This window comes from Carassius gibelio, chromosome A17 (genome assembly GCF_023724105.1).
Source record: "Carassius gibelio isolate Cgi1373 ecotype wild population from Czech Republic chromosome A17, carGib1.2-hapl.c, whole genome shotgun sequence".
Lineage (NCBI taxonomy): Eukaryota > Metazoa > Chordata > Actinopteri > Cypriniformes > Cyprinidae > Carassius > Carassius gibelio.
This window is the reverse complement of record NC_068387.1, coordinates 12,646,484-12,662,637: the sequence shown is the minus strand read 5'-3', so window position 1 is coordinate 12,662,637 and position 16,154 is coordinate 12,646,484. Positions and strand designations below refer to the sequence as shown.

At 36.3% G+C, this 16,154-nt stretch overlaps 2 protein-coding genes and 1 long non-coding RNA gene across 7 annotated transcripts; 1 reads left to right on the top strand and 2 right to left on the bottom strand.

The window, feature by feature from the left end:
- Positions 1–112: 112 nt before the first annotated feature.
- On the bottom strand, positions 113–6,862 carry LOC127933282 (fibronectin type 3 and ankyrin repeat domains 1 protein-like). 2 transcript variants are annotated; one of them, XM_052530137.1, is made up of 5 exons: positions 6,731–6,862; positions 2,612–2,675; positions 1,544–1,609; positions 1,299–1,452; positions 113–645 (listed from the first exon to the last, which is right to left on the bottom strand). In XM_052530137.1, exons 2-5 carry the CDS (start codon positions 2,629–2,631, stop codon positions 403–405), a joined length of 483 nt encoding a protein of 160 aa, XP_052386097.1. In that variant the 5' UTR covers positions 2,632–2,675; positions 6,731–6,862; the 3' UTR covers positions 113–402. The 2 variants fall into 2 exon arrangements, with proteins under 2 accessions (XP_052386097.1, XP_052386096.1); XM_052530136.1 differs by lacking the exons at positions 2,612–2,675; positions 6,731–6,862 and having other exon boundaries at positions 1,544–1,954.
- On the top strand, positions 6,034–15,918 carry LOC127933283 (uncharacterized). Of its 3 annotated transcripts, none has more exons than XR_008147484.1 (2): positions 6,034–6,366; positions 15,328–15,918. It is a non-coding gene; the product is annotated as an uncharacterized LOC127933283 (long non-coding RNA). The 3 variants fall into 3 exon arrangements; XR_008147485.1 differs by having other exon boundaries at positions 13,911–15,918; XR_008147486.1 differs by lacking the exon at positions 6,034–6,366 and adding an exon at positions 11,200–14,127.
- On the bottom strand, positions 7,011–12,337 carry LOC127933281 (Krueppel-like factor 11). Of its 2 annotated transcripts, none has more exons than XM_052530134.1 (4): positions 12,211–12,337; positions 9,621–9,875; positions 7,798–8,593; positions 7,011–7,719 (listed from the first exon to the last, which is right to left on the bottom strand). In XM_052530134.1, exons 2-4 carry the CDS (start codon positions 9,864–9,866, stop codon positions 7,424–7,426), a joined length of 1,338 nt encoding a protein of 445 aa, XP_052386094.1. In that variant the 5' UTR covers positions 9,867–9,875; positions 12,211–12,337; the 3' UTR covers positions 7,011–7,423. The 2 variants fall into 2 exon arrangements, with proteins under 2 accessions (XP_052386094.1, XP_052386093.1); XM_052530133.1 differs by lacking the exon at positions 12,211–12,337 and adding an exon at positions 10,906–11,074.
- Positions 15,919–16,154: the final 236 nt, after the last annotated feature.

Genomic DNA, 16,154 nt, shown 5'->3' with positions numbered 1-16,154 from the left:
GTGTACAATACGACATTATAAGATAAAGATAATTTCTTGTCTCCATGGAAGAAATGTCACGTTGATGTCAGTCTATTTTAACCTTCAAATCTTATTTTATCCAGCAAGTTTATGGTGTTCTGAAACAGAAATTATTTTTTTGTTCGAAGCTATAAAATAATATTAATTCATTAATGTGTAGTTTGTCAGGTAACCTGTCTTCCAAATGCTTTTGCCATATCTACTGCACCTGCTCCATACTACTTTAGAGTGTACATATAATTTTAGTGTTATCAATTTTCCTGCGACAAAATGTTTTATTGCTCTACTCTTATTGTTTAATCAGGTATGTATTATGAATATAATAATGATCATAATCTGTTACCTTCATGTGGTGATCTGCCCCACTGTCAAGCAGAAGTTTCACCAGTTCCACAAAATTATTACCAAAAAAAAAAAAAATCGACTAATGTCATCCATCTTGTCCTCAGCAATTCTCATGGCTGTTTTGATGATAAATACAATTAGTGGTGTCTTGCCAGCTTTGTCACGGACTTTTACATCAGCTTCAGCCTGGAGGAGGATGGAGGTGACCGCAGCCTTTCCAATGATGGCTGACACACGCATAAGAGGAGTCCAGAGAGACACTTTATCCAAAACATCCACCTGTCAAAGTACAAAAACACATGCTTTCAACTGACAATACAGGGTCCGTCTCAACATTAGTAGTGAGCTGCCCCAGACGGTGCATTTAAAAAAGAAAATTCTTTCAAAAATCACCACTATAGAGCTAAACTGATGTTTGAAAATATTTACTTAGGGCCCTCCCCAAGACAGCACAACAAATAATCATACTTTATTATACCTGAATGCGTGTGAACTTGTGAAATCAATCCAGCAAGACATTTTTAATGTTTGCAAGGAAAAACAGTTCTAAACAAAATACGTCGGTGGGAGTGGTAGGGGATGGACTTTTTCACTGGAGGAAGCTTTATGAATTATGGATTTGTATTTTTGACAGTTAAAAGGTAAAACGCCTTAATGATAGATTTGTTTTTAATAAAAACACAGCTTTTCACTTTACAAGACATAACTGATGGACTGTAGTCCTGTTGATTACTTGTGTATTATTGTGATTTTTTTATCAGCTGTTTGGACTCTCATTCTGACGGCACCCATTCACTGCAGAACATCTATTGGTGAGCAAGTGTTGTTATGCTACATTTCTCCAAAACTGTTCCGATGACTCATCTACATCTTGGCAAAATATTCAGCAAATTTTCCTTTTTGGGTGAACTATTCATTTAATGTCCTCTCACCTCACAACTATCCTGGATCATATATGTAATGACAGACAGGTGTCCTCCATCCATGGCCCAGTGGAGCGGCATGCAGGTGTCTGTATCTTTAGATTGCAATGTGGAGCTGCGTGTACCGGTGTAAAGGTGACCAGCAAAACAGGCCAGCATTAAACTGAAAAAAAAAATGCATAGATAAAAATATGCATGTTAGAAGACATAAATTATAAAATTCAGCTATACAGAAAAGACATATGCAGGCTCACCTGTCTTTTCCAGTGCTGTCTTTCTTGTTAATATCAGCTCCATGCTTCACAAAAATGTCCACTAAGCTACAAACCAAACAGATGCTGATCATTATTAGAAATATATGACTATATTTCAACAAACTACACTTTTCTCTCATTAAACCACATAAAAATAACTACAAACAACCTAATGTGAGATTCTTGCTGTGACTTCATCTCTCTGTACACTAGCTTTGTGTTTAAATGAGTAACATCAGAAGTACGTTTACCTGGTGAAACCTTTCTGTACTGCCACCATGAAAGAGGGGTGAAATCCATTATATCATAAACATCCATGTCAACAATTGTAAGTGATAAATTACTTGAAAGGGGTTTTGAATGATGTGTGAACTGTCATTTAACCTGTTAACTGTCACCCGTCCGCTCTGTGGGACACCTACATTTACTTCACTATATTACAATTAAATCTAATCTAATCTTGACAAACTATATATCGTTGGAAAGGTCTAAGACTCCCAAATATATATTTTACCAGTGTTTTTTTTTTCTAAAAATTATATAGGAAAAGTAATCGATTAATTTATGCACCCAAGAGTGCACCTTAAAAAATTTAAATTATAACTGGAGTTTTGACCTTTGTTTAAAAAAGAAGACTTGTTTGTTGCCTTTTTCTCTATGACATTTTAGAAATCATCAGAAGTTATATATCGACTGAAAACTTAAAATCTCAAAATGTATCCTTTAAAACCCATTTTAAAATCAGACATTCCATTTCCATGTAAATGGTACATCAAAATCATGTTACAAAATATTTTCATTCATGAATTATAAAAATGTAAGTTTGGATCGTGCACTACAGTCAGTTCAAAAATGTGAGTGACAGTTAAGGGGTTAAGTGGATATTTCACGTAATCATCATTAATCACCCTGTTCCACAGAAGAAAGAAAGTCATACAGATTTAGAATGGCATAGGTGTGATTAATGATGACATATTTTTCATTTTTGGGTGAAATATTTCTTGAATCAGTACATTGTTCGTATCATTATAGCATATGAAGAAGCTTGAAGTGTGAGTGTGGTCTTACAGATGGTCAGTGAGTCTCATCCTAACTGTGGTCAGCTCCTCTTCATCCTCCCTTGCAGTAAAAACTGCAAAATTGTGAAATATTATTACAATTTTAAAAAGGGTTTTCTATTTTAATATATTTTACAGTAGAATTTGTTCCTATGATGGTAAAGCTAAATTTTCAGCAGATATTACTCCAGTCTTTAGTACCAATTTTCTTCTTATGATAAATCAAGTTAAAAAGAACCAGATATATGTGAAATCTTTTGTAACATTATGGATGTCTTTACTTTCACTTTTGATCAATATAGTGTGTCCCTGTTGATAAACATAATTTCTTTCCTAAAAAAAAGAGAAAAAGATCCTAGAATTTTGAACATAGTGTAGTGAACTCCTAAAAGAGTCTGTTTCTACCAATAACAGAGAGAAGCATGGGATTATTAAGTTTAAAGTAAGAAAATAATAGACCAAGTCTTGGACTGGAGATAAATCTCACGGGTGGTGAAGACAGAGAGCACATGGCTGAGGCTGCACTCCCCTTAAGGCTCTTTAGAGTGTTGTTGCAGTGTATCGTCCCACAGATGTTCAAACTACAGATCCAGTTCACTCATATTATGACCGATGGCAGAAGTGGATGCGCGACGCTTGCAGTTTGTAAACACCGTTTTTGATTGGCCAAATGAATGCCTACGTCATCCACAACTCTGTCAGACGCGTCGTGTACTTGCAGCGCGTCCTTTCGCTGGTTCTGAGAGCGATCTAGTTTTTCGTTGCGTCGTTGTTTGCAACACATGCAGTATTAAATCCAATAAGATAAAAATACTTTACGGATGTAAATTATTTTTGCGTGTTTTTTTTTCTTCTAAAATGTCTATTTTATGTTGTTATTTTAGATTATCAGATACTCAAATTGTTTGTCAGCGCTTGTAGACATGTGGAAATTGGCTTATTTTAGAAGGATGCCGTGAAAATGTGTCATTGAGAGATGGGCGCAGCAAAAAGCAGGATGAAAAAAGTCGCACCAGCAACCGAGGAAAACGTCTGTAGCAGCGGCATTCGCCGGGATGAACGTCGGCTGTGTGGTCCCTCAGAGACCAAAAGCTCAGCCCGGCGCCTGACAGTCAGAAGGAGAGCCCAGGCTGACTGGAGCAGTGAGGGGCAGGACTCTGAGCTCTCAGCCGACGGCCTCGCGGAGGAAGTGGACAGAATCCTCGCTGAGTGTGTCAGCACTGATATAATATCACTGAACAGTACTTCTTATGAGATGCCACTGTTTGGATCGAACTCTTTAGGGCTTTACTACGCCAAAGGCCAAGACAGCAACAACGTCTACAGTGGCAGTGCACGTGACAAAAATGTAATTAAAACAGTGAACAAACCAATCTCTATTGATGAAAAGGTAGGACTGCTGTTCATTTTTAAAATTGTTCCATTAAAATACTAAGGTCTCACCTTTTTCCATTTGACCAGTGACAATGGCAACTAATCAATGATAAATTATTAATAGAAACTATTAAAGCCATTATGTAAGGAATGAATCCCTATCTATTTCCTGGCTTGAACAGGTCAGGCCTCCACAGAGCTGTGCCAACACAGAGAACACAGCAACAGCTTCTTAAGTCAATTCCATCAATTATTGATCTGAACTTAGTGACATACATCATTTCCAGTGAAGGAAGTTAGGCTGTGTCCAGTGCCATGCTTGGTTGAGAGTACTGGTTTAAAATCTTAATATTGATTAAAAAGACAAATAAATATTGATGTATTTTACTTGTATATTTTACAACACATTTTATCATTTGACGACTTCTCTATTGAAAACGAAAATGTACTGTATAAACTGTGAAATCACCTCTTTATTTTTTGGTTAATAAAATAAAAATAAATGATGATGTGGTAACTTTAATGTCCCATTAGTTACTGTTAGTTAATGCATTATTACCTCACAATGAGGAAAACATTTCTTACATAATGTTTAAATCTTTGTTAACGTTAGTTCATAAAAACACAAATTAAAAAGGTTAATTCATGTCAGCTCAGGTCCATTAAATAATATTAACAGAAACAACTTTCGATTTTAATAATTCAATACATTTTTTAATGAACATTAGCTAGGATTAAGGATTAATTCATTTTAACTATATAGCTAGCTAATGTTAACAAATGGAAGCTTATTGTAAAGATTTACCAATGCATCTTACCTGCATATTTTACACACACGTTTTATAATTTGATGACTTCAGATCTTTGTTGAAAAAAAAAAAAAAAAAAAAAAAATATATATATATATATATATATATATATATATATATATATATATATATAGTTGTATTTTACCTGTATATTTTAGAATATTTTTATCATTTGATAATTTTAGATGTATAATGAAAAGCAAAACACCTTTATTAACCTTTTTTTTTTTTTCAAGGGGTTCTGGAATTGGTGGTTCACCTGTGGCCTTGCCTATCATGTATGATGTTTCAGAAGAGGACCTCATGAACACAATCGAGAGAGAGTTTGGTTAACAACCAACTGATGTATGAGAAGGACTATCAATTAATTACTACAGTGTATTTAAGATCATTTTTATATTAATCACTGATGTTTTGGCATAAAATGTTTGATTTTAATATATATATATATATATATATATATATATATATATATATACAGGCTTACATAAAGTCCATGCTCTCAGCAAGGCTGCTAAAGAAGCCTGTAATTCTTTGAGAGACTGGACATGTCTTGTGGTTAAGGATTAAGTTTATTCAGTTTATTAAGTCATTATTCTAATAAAAAATATACTTTGCTTTTGATGTCTTTGAAGAATAATATTCTGTAAAGCAGCTTGCCTGAGAAAATAACATATGGAGTGGATCATTTAGTTCCATTTCCTGACCACACTTCTAAAATCGTCCACCCGTCCCAAGACAGGAATTCAAATCAGCAGTTTTAGAGGCTCCACGGAGGCCCCCTAACTGCCCTAAACCACCCTGATGTATGTTCACCAGATTGAATAGCCTCCAAATACTGAATACAATTTCTTTTGAGGCACACAGTGAAAATCATGTGTAGCTTTAATAAAATTAAAAATTAATATAAATAAAAAAAATTGGTTAGTTTTAGCTGTAACAACAGCATCAAAATCTTTATGGTACCTAAATTTAATACAATTGTGTTTAAAAAAATGTGTTTGTTTTGTCAACACCGAAAGCTGTAGTATTTGTTGTTGTTGTTTCTGACGATTCAGTATGATGGAGACGAACATCGGTATATAAAGACATCCTGTTTAAAAATATTTATGTTATTTTTGTATTGAGTGATAAGCAACTTTGTCCTTTCGATATATAGGCTATATATATATATATATATATATATATATATATATATATATATATATATATATAATAAATTAAACAACCTGGTCTATAACATCAGAAATTCATATAATATACATATGGAGCGTTCAATTTAAAAAAAAATAATTAAGCTTTTGACCGTAGGGTTTCGCTGTTGCTGTATTATAGGAGAGTCATTGAAGGCTCGTGGCTGAGGAAAGTCGGTCAGTAAGGCAGGAGGCGGCGCACCGTTCTGAAAGCTGATTGGTCGCGCCTCCACTGGCCCTGTTTTAAGCGCAGCAGTCGAATGCGCCACAGTGCATATTTCCCATTAAAACTGTGACAATGGGCTGAGCAGTAATTACAGACATCCGGTCTCAATCTCTGAGGAAACATTAATATTACTGGAAAGAACACGATTTATTCCCTGCCTGCGGTAAGCAATTACGCACAAAACTTTTTTTTTTTTTTGGATTATTTCACAATGTCCTTTCCAAAACTTGTTTTTCCACGTCGGAACAACACGTTTGGCAAATAAATTGACCATTTCGTCTAGATTCAGGGCCTTATTACTGACATATAAAATACATATCTTAGGAAAATAAATATATACATATTAAATTATTAACTATCACACACACACACACATATTATATAACATTTATAATTATACCTTGTGAGAGAAGGAATAATGACATCTTTTAAAACATGTCAACTGAGTCTTTATAATAAAGAAGTTGATCTATTCTTTATTCAATGGGGTTTCTCTTAAATTAATTTTGTATTTTTTTTTTACTGACCTGAGGGTTGCTGGCAATGAACAAACTGACTTGTGTCATCTTGCTGCTGATAAGGATTAGTGGTGATGCATTAAACAAAAGATCTAGTACACAGACCTCACGAATCTGACAGGAAGTGGATGCATCATGGGTGTGTCAGCAGTGTGAGAGTGGAAGTTCTGTTACCACCAAGAGCAGCGAGAAGCGCACAAGAGTTGCTGAATTTTTCTTTTGCCACAGATTCGTTTTTTACATTTTCAATTTCAGTTCTTTAGTGCTGAAAAAAATTACACACGCTCCCTTAATCTTCATAGTTTAATAAAAAAAGAGTATTAAATAAAAGTATTATATGATAATCACAGTGTAGATTAATTATCCACATATAAATTTTTACATATTTTCCTTTTTTTAATTTTGCATAATCTAGCATATATTTCCACTAGATATGTACATATAAATGTATACAAAAGAAAATAATAAGAAGGAAGAAATTTTAAGACAAACATAGTACAAAGACTTTGGCAAAAGAGTGCATAAATCTTTTACACAATAGGAAACAAAACGTTCCATTGCAGAGTGCGAAATATGTGCAGCAAAGACAGCAGTCCAGTGCATAATCACGTTATTGCCCATGAGAAAATTTACAGCCTTGCCCTCATAAAGTGAGTCCCTGCATAACATCAGTGAGAGTTCAGACTTCAGTCTCAAAGAATGTCAGTTTGAGGCTGGCAGCAACATGCTGACCGGTAGTGCTGTGCCAGTGGGCAAGGCCTTGGCTGTGGTGATCTTGTTGAAGTTTCGCACCTCTGTCTGCCAAGATGGGATCTTCTTGGTGGTCATGTGTCGCCGTGCATGCTTAGTGAGGTGGTCACTCCGCATAAACCGTCGGTCACACACTGGACAGACAAACCTCTTCTCACCCGTGTGTGTCCGCCGGTGCCGGGAGAGCTCGTCAGATCGAGCGAATTTCTTATCGCATCCTTCCCAGTTGCAGCTAAAAGGTTTCTCTCCTGGAAGACAGAAGACTTGTTAGATGACCTACTTGACCAGACATTAGAGGTTGAGACTACATACTGAACATTATTTACCTGTGTGGGTTCTGAGATGCGCCTTGAGGTGGGAACTTTTAAAATAGGTTTTCCGACAGCCTGAGAAATTGCAGACATAGTTGCGTCTGCGGGAAAATTCCACCTGTGTGACGTTGCTCTGTCCCGAGGGCACGTATAAAGGTGCTGGAGCCAAAGGGAGGAGCTTTGTGTTGCCTAGGGTCATAACAGTCTGTTGGCAATGTGGAGCTGAAGAAACTGGTGACTGTGGCATCACGAACATCACCGTCCCCTGAGGCATTGGAGAGCCCATCAGGAGCTGCTGTGGTAAGACAGACTTCACCCCAGGGCTGGGATTCTGAATAAACGTGGCGGAGATGACTCCAGGTTGGGCCATCGGGAACATTTGGCATATGATTGGCGGACTGGAGGTTGGGGGCGGCGACTGAGAAGATGATGTAATGGAGGGCTTATCAGCCTCAGAAGGAAGTCTGCTGATGTTTTGGCATTTGCCTTCTGTAGGGGTGTGGGTCTCGGTTTGGTAGGACAAGGTGGGTGATGAAGAAGTGTTCTCAGTCTTTTGTGGGTGGACAGCTTGTGGAATGTTCTGATATAAGGTGGTGTCAGCTGTGTGGCGTATTACGCTGGTTGCCATGGATCTACAAGGTGTGGGTGTGTTTTTTTCTGTGGGGTGCTCAGAACAGGGCATGTGAGTGATGGAGGTCATGGTTGGACTCGGGAGGCTGGGACAGGGCTGGGCCAGTGGGGAAGGGGGGGCTGGCACTGATGTGGTGTTGGAGATGTCAGTAAAGCCTGGACTGTGTGGAGGGGTCATGCACTGCAAGGAGAGAATGCATTCGGAGTTAAGAGGCGCTCAATATATTGGTACCATATCATTAACAGTAAAATATTAGAGTTTTTTTTATTTATCAGTAGCAATATTGGATAAATAAAGACCAATATTGTATTTTATTTTATTGTGCATGCAATTAATTAACACTCACATGAAGTTAATCTTTAAAAACACTAATAATTTAATACTATTGTAAAATATAATCTTGATTTTTAGGGATGCACCAATATTAAAATGGCCAATAACAGTAAGCTGATTTTTACTTGTACGTTATGGCCGACCACCGATAAATGGCCGATATTAAAATGGTAAAAGTAATAATTTTAAAATTAAAAAAACACTAAAAACTACAATCAAATTTAAATTTACACATAAATCTAAATATTATAATGTACAGTGTAAATTTTTTTAAACAAATTGAGCAACTCTCACAATTAACATAAAATTTGAATACTGTACATTATAATGTTTTAATGTCTAAATTCACATTCACAAGGTTTTACTATTTTATCTTTCATTAAAAAATATTTTTTAAGCATATTAATATCGGCTATTTATCTGTTACAACACCATAATTATAGGCTTATCTGTCAAATGTTGACACATCCCTAAAAATCAAGCTCTTTGGAAAACAACTAAACCTTATTGTGGAATTTTATATGGATGACTGGCTTTTCTATTCTGTGATTTCTATTCATATCTGTACTATTTTGTCTGTTCATCTCTCAGCATCATTACGGCACAGGTGATTCGTGTAATCACATTGAAGGAGCCTGTGCTGAAGTTCAGTTTGCAGATGTAGCTTATCTCAAGATTTCCACCTGTCCAGGGTGTCATAAAACCCTCCCAAAGTTTTCAGCAAACAAATCAGGTTCTGATAAGTGCTTTGTACTACACCACGCAGCACCAGAAGACTGTAAGGTTCCCCGGAGTGAATGTTAACAAACTAAACAGAGCTTGAAGTGAATATATTTTATATTCTAGCAGATCATTCCAATTAAAGATGACTTACCAGTGAAGAGAGCGAGACAAAGTCCTTTGGGGTCTCCGGCGGTTCGGGGTGCAGGAGAGAATCACAGGAGTCTGATGCTGGCGTGAGAGGGCGAGGTTTGAAGGCATTGGGTTTTGGAGACATCTGACTCCAGAAGCTCATATAGACCAGAGCTTCAGCAGCCTCGAGATCATTGTATCCCAGAACACTGCACGAAGAGTGCTCACTGTGCCTTTTCCCTTCCAGGAAGTCCTCACAGACATCCATCCGAGCTCCCTGAGAAGAGCACAAGAAGACAATACTAATGTAACATATTGCTTTATAGGCAGGTTCTTATTGACAAATACAGCTCGGCTGCTGGGTGGATCTGAATGAGACTTGCTCTGCCTTTATCTATTCATGGATCCAGAAGCAGTATGACGTTAAACAGAGAAGCCCTTTTTAGCACATCCATCACTAGACCGAAGTCACCTCCCACCGTCAAAAAACAAACAAAAAAACAGTGACGTGCTCACAAGCTGGCCAGGTGTAATGGCTGGGAGCAAAACTTGTAACCCCCTGACAGACACGGGAACAGCTCGAGGGTGCCAGAGGCCAGAAAAACTTTTACTGACTGTAAACCCCTCCCATTCGCTGCTGTTTAGAAAAATAATACCATTAGCCAGCATCCATATGTTTTTTTTTTTTTTTACAGCACAGTTAATAAGGTGACTTGACTTATGTACAATCTGCATATAGTGAGTCATCAAAGCCTCAATGCTTTACATAATACAATAAACTGGTGGGATATCCAGAGGGATCCAAAAGACAACTTCTCTTCTGCATTTTTCTAATTTTAAAATCAATGTGGTCTCATATTTTACACTAGAATTAAGCTCGCTGATGTCAACATAAATTAACAGCAATGGAGACTGTTAAAAAAAGGCATTAAAAGTAAAATGTATATATACACAGACAAGTATAAAAAAATAGGCAAGACACAAATATAAATAAAATTATTTCTTGCATACGTCAACTTGAGGGTTAACAGGAATAACGGTTTGTCTACTACAAAAGAGCCTTGTTGTTTATCATCACAGTTAGTGACAGTTTAATGTTTTGAGAAATGTATAATTTTTAGACACATTGTTACATTTCGTGATGCTGATATGAATAGTTACAAAGTAAGTAATTGGTGACGTCAAGCGTTTCAGATCCATTACCAGTTACCAACCTGCCAGTGTCAGTGAATCATAAGCAGCTCAAATATTAAAATAGCTATATGACATAGAAATAAATATTGTATAATTAAATATTCCGATCTTACCCCACATATTCCCTCCATGTTAGAAAACTGACGTGTTGTCATCTGCTCAAAACGTATGAAAAATAACTAAATCAAAAGTAGAGCCGAACAAAGACACGGAGCTGCTCCGCCCGTTCAGTGACGCGACTCTCACCGGAATTCAGTTCGCCTTTATCAGCAGCTGAGTAAAACAAGCCCCAGAAAAAATGAAAAGAAAACAAAATTCACAACAGTCTGGCGGGTGGTAACACTCCACCAATGAAAAAACAAATGTGTGTGAGACCTTGACCAATGGTGTGAAGGCCGACGCGTGATCAGTGCGTGATAGGCGCGCGATTGGAGGAGTGGGGGTGCGTGGCTGCGGCTGGGCGTGCCGTGTGGAGAGAGTCAACAGTGCCGCTGTAAACTCGCTGAACTCACAGTCCGGAACTGGGCGAAAGTTCGCAGCCTTTAGGAGCCGTGTAAGAGTTAAAATAGTGTTTGTGTGTCAGGTCAGTCTAAACACGTAAGGGCTGCACACACTGCACCGGGAGCCGAATTAGAACCGCAGACACGAAGAAGCAAGAACACGAATGCATTTATGCTTACATCCAGTCGAATGTTAAATTAATAATTTCAATGGTGATTAATCCTTAAGCAATGCATAACTTCAATAATAATAATAAAAAAAACTCTTTAATTTTAAATAATGATAAAATGGTTAACAACCATGCATTTTTAAGCTTAGCCTACTCTTAAAGGCAAACTATGTGCTGTTTTAAATTTTTATTGACATTTGACACATTCCTGCAGGGTCTAAAGGGGTCATCTTTGTTTTATGGTTTTCTTTTACATGACACCAAAAGTAGTTTTCTGCTCTTTTAGCTTTTTAAAGTATTTTTCACAGTCTCCAGTTATCTTTTTAATGTATTTTGAACAACTTAAATAATTTTTTAAAAATATACTTTTAACATGACTGCACACAAATGTGAAAGTGAAAACATGAACAATGAATTTCCATGAATTTCCAGATGCTTATCATGTCTAAACATGAACACGAAGATACATAACATTTTTGTAGAGACTGTCCTTTGAAAAAAAATTATTGAAAAATTGAAAAACTAATGCAATTTTATTAATTCTGTCTTTATAAAATTTTCTTGCAGCATAGCATACAATTTGTCCTGTTGAAATGTAATAGATTGTTTTCAAATCACAACATTTTTGGCCCAGAATAGTTTAGTGTTTACAATCTATATAGTTTGCATAATATGCAATGAAATTTAAACATAAAAATAAGCCACAACTCTTAATGCAATCAGCTGTGTTAATGCAATATAGACTTACCTCAATCTCTGGTCTGATTTGAACCCAGTTAAGGGCCTTTAAAAAAACAATAATTCTTGAAGTTGTGAGGTGGATGTAACCATCTCTGTTTATGATAATGTGCTGAAAATTCGCCTGTCTTGTCTGAATTTAGTATTTTTTTTAGTCACACCCTCTCAGTGAGGACGGGGTGACAGTAACTCATTTGTAGACATTCAGAAGCAGTGACATTTAAGGAAGTCGATGTTAAATGAAGTCATCCTGAAAAATGTCAGGATGTTCTGATCACAGTCCCTGCAGGTGATAGACGATGCTGTAAAAGTGCTTTATGAGACTATTCTTTGAAAGGAAAATCTGTTCAGGGAACGTCTTTTTTCAGTCCCTGCTACAAATACACACTGATACCGACAGACTGAGCATGAACACTGTCAGACATCCAAGTATTTTATCTTAACCATTTATCAGTCATTTTACTTTACCAGGGAATCATTTGAAAACTTACATTATGCATGAGTCTTTGAAGAGAATTACCCTAAAATGGGAGATATGAATGAAAAAAATATGATATAGTGATTTTATTACCCCTAAATTACATGATTAAAGTATGAAATATTTCAAATGGTGAACCAGCATGAAGGTGTTTGGAGACTATTTTCAGAACAGTTGAATAGTGACAGCATTTTGTGACTGAAGATTAATAAATTGTTTATCACATAAATATATGGTAATAAAACATGTATAGACATAAAACATGTATAGATATATCCTTAAGATAAAATAAAATGTATATCTTTAAACAAAATGTTAATCTTTGAACATAATAATATTTCAAATATAAGTTTATACTGTATAGCATTATCAATAATTAAAAAAAATCTGTATTGTGCCCCATAAGAAAGTTGAAGTACCTTGCTCAGACAGGAACAAAAATATCCAATCTTTTAATTTATTAATTGTTCATTTTAATCATTTTCGATTTAGTTTATTAGGCTAAGACATTTGATGGGACAAAAACAAGAAAATGTGCTGCAAAGTTATGTGTCATGCCTGTTAAATAAATAACAGGCTGTATGATTTCCAATTCTTTGAGCACTAATATTTTAATTTAATATTTTCATTTTTATAAAAAAAAAAAAAATACTGATTTGCCTAATTTTTAAGTTTGCATCATTATCAAAATCATCTGTGATTTTGTTACTTTCTTGTTTAATTCTGTGAAGCTGCTTTGAAACAATCTCTATTAAAGGTAAAAAGATCCTCTTCAGCTCTCCATAGGATGAAAGGCCACATGTCAGTTTGTCTGCTGGTGTGCACTTATGAAAGCAGCAGAACGGCCGAGTGCATCACGTAAGCTCAGGCGGTCCGTGCTGTAGTGATGATCATGTTCTGCCAACAGCAGTACGGTGAGCGGCGTGTGGGAAGTGTAGGAGTTATGTTAGGAGCATGAGGCATGTTAGTGATATAAGTGGGCCAGACTGAGAAAGAAGGGAAGGAAACTAGAGGAAAGGTTATGCTATTCACATCACCCCTTCCCAAACCTCCCAGCACCCTACACCAGGTCTAATATAATGGCTTCAATCCAGAGTTATTTTAAAAGGTGTTGGAAATACTACTCTGCTTGTGGTGTTGTTGTATTATGCACACAATTCAGTCTTATATCAGTTGAAACTTTCATTGTACAGCAATGCAATAACATTTTTACTATATTTTCTATACTGCAGGCTACACAACACTACTTCAATCTTTTTTCTGAAGACCTAAAGTAAGGTACCTACATTGTAATCAGCTGTCATTAAAAGGTATCGGCCACATGTGTGTCTGTTTGTGTTGTGTGTGTGTGTGTGTGTGTGTGTGTTGGCAGCACTTATTGGCAATTCAGACGCACGTAGATTTCAACAACAGGCTGATCAACAGAAACTCCTCGCTTCACTGCAGTGGGTGTGTATTTGTGTGAAAGGGCAACATTTGGAACAGAGCGTCAGTTTTGTTTTAAAACAGATCCTGTTTTGTGGAACGCGAGGTGCTGAGTGGCACATTTGTCATCTGGCCCTCTGTGTGTAGAGACTTGTATGCGACCTGTAGATGGTTACAATGACAAAGCAAGTTATACTTTAAAATTTAAATTAAATTTAGTGCATACAATTCAGTACCGCCTCGTAGAATCCTACACTATCCCCAACATTAAACCCACGGTCTGCTAGAACAATATCTCCAGGTAACAGGTTTTTTTTCAGAAGGTCACTCTCTTCTGTAATTTGCTTATCACTAACTCTTCCTCCCCAAGCAGAAGACATGTAAGAAACGTACCGATAAGAAACTTAACAGTGTGGTGATGCTTATAGTTAAACCATGTTTGGGCTGTAGCAAGCAAATTAGAAGGTCTTTAAAATAAATGCTTCAAAACAGTCTGTGATCACAGCAACTCTACAGTACATCCAAACGCTTGCCTGTATGGCATTGGCATTGTGGCTTGAAGTATACCAATTAAACACTGGAGTAAGAGACATCGAACCTGAAAGCCAAATCTTTCAGAGGAAGGTTTAGTCTCAATCTCGTCCAAACTATAATTAACTATTCAATCTTAGAAAGCACAAAGAAATGGCCACATGTGATATGAAGGCTCACACAGCTGAAAAACCTTCATTAAAACTAAAAAGTTAGACAGTCCCAGTATAAAGCTTTGTCAAGTCTTTGTTTTTCTGAAAAGACTCTTAGCTAAGCTGGCCGTCAAGTGCTTTAGTTCTTATATCACTCAGCGTGGTGTTGTGGTGTGCTTGAGAAATATATAGCGGTAGGGACAGGGATTAGTTATTCAAATTTCTCTATATTAATAATGACATGACTTGTTGTCTATTTATACTACTTGGTATTCCGCATTCTAACAAAGTTACAAGTTATCTTTTCCAATTTATCTGCAGATTCATATTTTTACACTACACTTATTTTATACACCCAGGTGTGTCCACAGATAATTAATTATCTATTGTGTAAGCCTAATTCAAATTTTACATGCATTATTTGTTGTAAGAATATCGTCTGCCTTATCGTCTGAAATACTGGATACAGTTATTAATACAATTACTTTACCTTGTTGATCACGTAACATCTCTGTGTTGTCCTCTTGCCCTGTGTTCTCAGCTGACTCATGGAGATCCAGCAAGGCCTCTGCTGCTTCTGCGTGTCTATGTTGATCATCTCTGGACTTCATCCTCTCCATTCGTTTAAGCGATGCTTCTGGCATGGGGCTACATTTCTGATAACCGAGGTTAACTGTAGGAGCCCAGTCTACATTTAAAGCACTACGGCAGCCTTAAGAGAACAGTACAGTAGCAATAATCCTGTAAAGACTTGCTAATGTAATATATTTCTGTTAAATTACAGGAGTAAGATTCATTTTTAATGTCTATAAGTATGGAAAAGCTAACTTTATATAAACATAGTATATTTAAGTTATAACTTACCTCTGACAAAGTGGTCACTATGTGCAAAGAAACTATAAAAAAATGATTGGAATTATGAAACGAGTAACATGTCAACAGGGGGGAAAACATTAATTATTATCAATGTGAAAACCGTTATGCTGTTTAATATTTCAATGGAAACTGATAATTATTTATAATTATTATTATTTCTTTTTTTGATGTCACTTTTGATCAATTACATGCATCCTTGCTGAATAAAAGTATTAATTTATTTTGATAAATAAATAAATACACCCAATCCTTTGAACATAGTGTATATTAATTAAAGTTCAATTTCGTTAATATTAAATGATTTAGTATTTTGTCATGGGCCATATATAGTCAGGCCCAGTTGAGGTTTCTGTCAGTTTAGAGCAGGCTGACGGCAAAGAAGGGGAGACCAAATCAGTTAAGTAGCCTCTGAGCGCGGCATGCTTCAGCTGTCTCAGTGAACTATAAATAACCCAAAGTTTATGTCCTATAGCGTTTCGGGAATATAGGTCA

What these genes read in the sequence shown, in the direction of transcription:
- LOC127933282 (XM_052530136.1), bottom strand. Translation starts at nt 1,683, where the DNA reads ATGAGAGAAAAGTGTAGTTTGTTGAAATATAGTCATATATTTCTAATA. An exon ending in GACAGCACTGGAAAAGACAG is followed by an intron (nt 1,453 to 1,543) that starts GTGAGCCTGCAT and finishes TTTTTTTTTCAG; the next exon opens with TTTAATGCTGGCCTGTTTTG. An exon ending in TGATCCAGGATAGTTGTGAG is followed by an intron (nt 646 to 1,298) that starts GTGAGAGGACAT and finishes GTACTTTGACAG; the next exon opens with GTGGATGTTTTGGATAAAGT.
- LOC127933281 (XM_052530133.1), bottom strand. Translation starts at nt 10,947, where the DNA reads ATGACAACACGTCAGTTTTCTAACATGGAGGGAATATGTGGG. An exon ending in TTGTCTCGCTCTCTTCACTG is followed by an intron (nt 8,594 to 9,620) that starts GTAAGTCATCTT and finishes CTCTCCTTGCAG; the next exon opens with TGCATGACCCCTCCACACAG. An exon ending in GCATCTCAGAACCCACACAG is followed by an intron (nt 7,720 to 7,797) that starts GTAAATAATGTT and finishes TCTGTCTTCCAG; the next exon opens with GAGAGAAACCTTTTAGCTGC.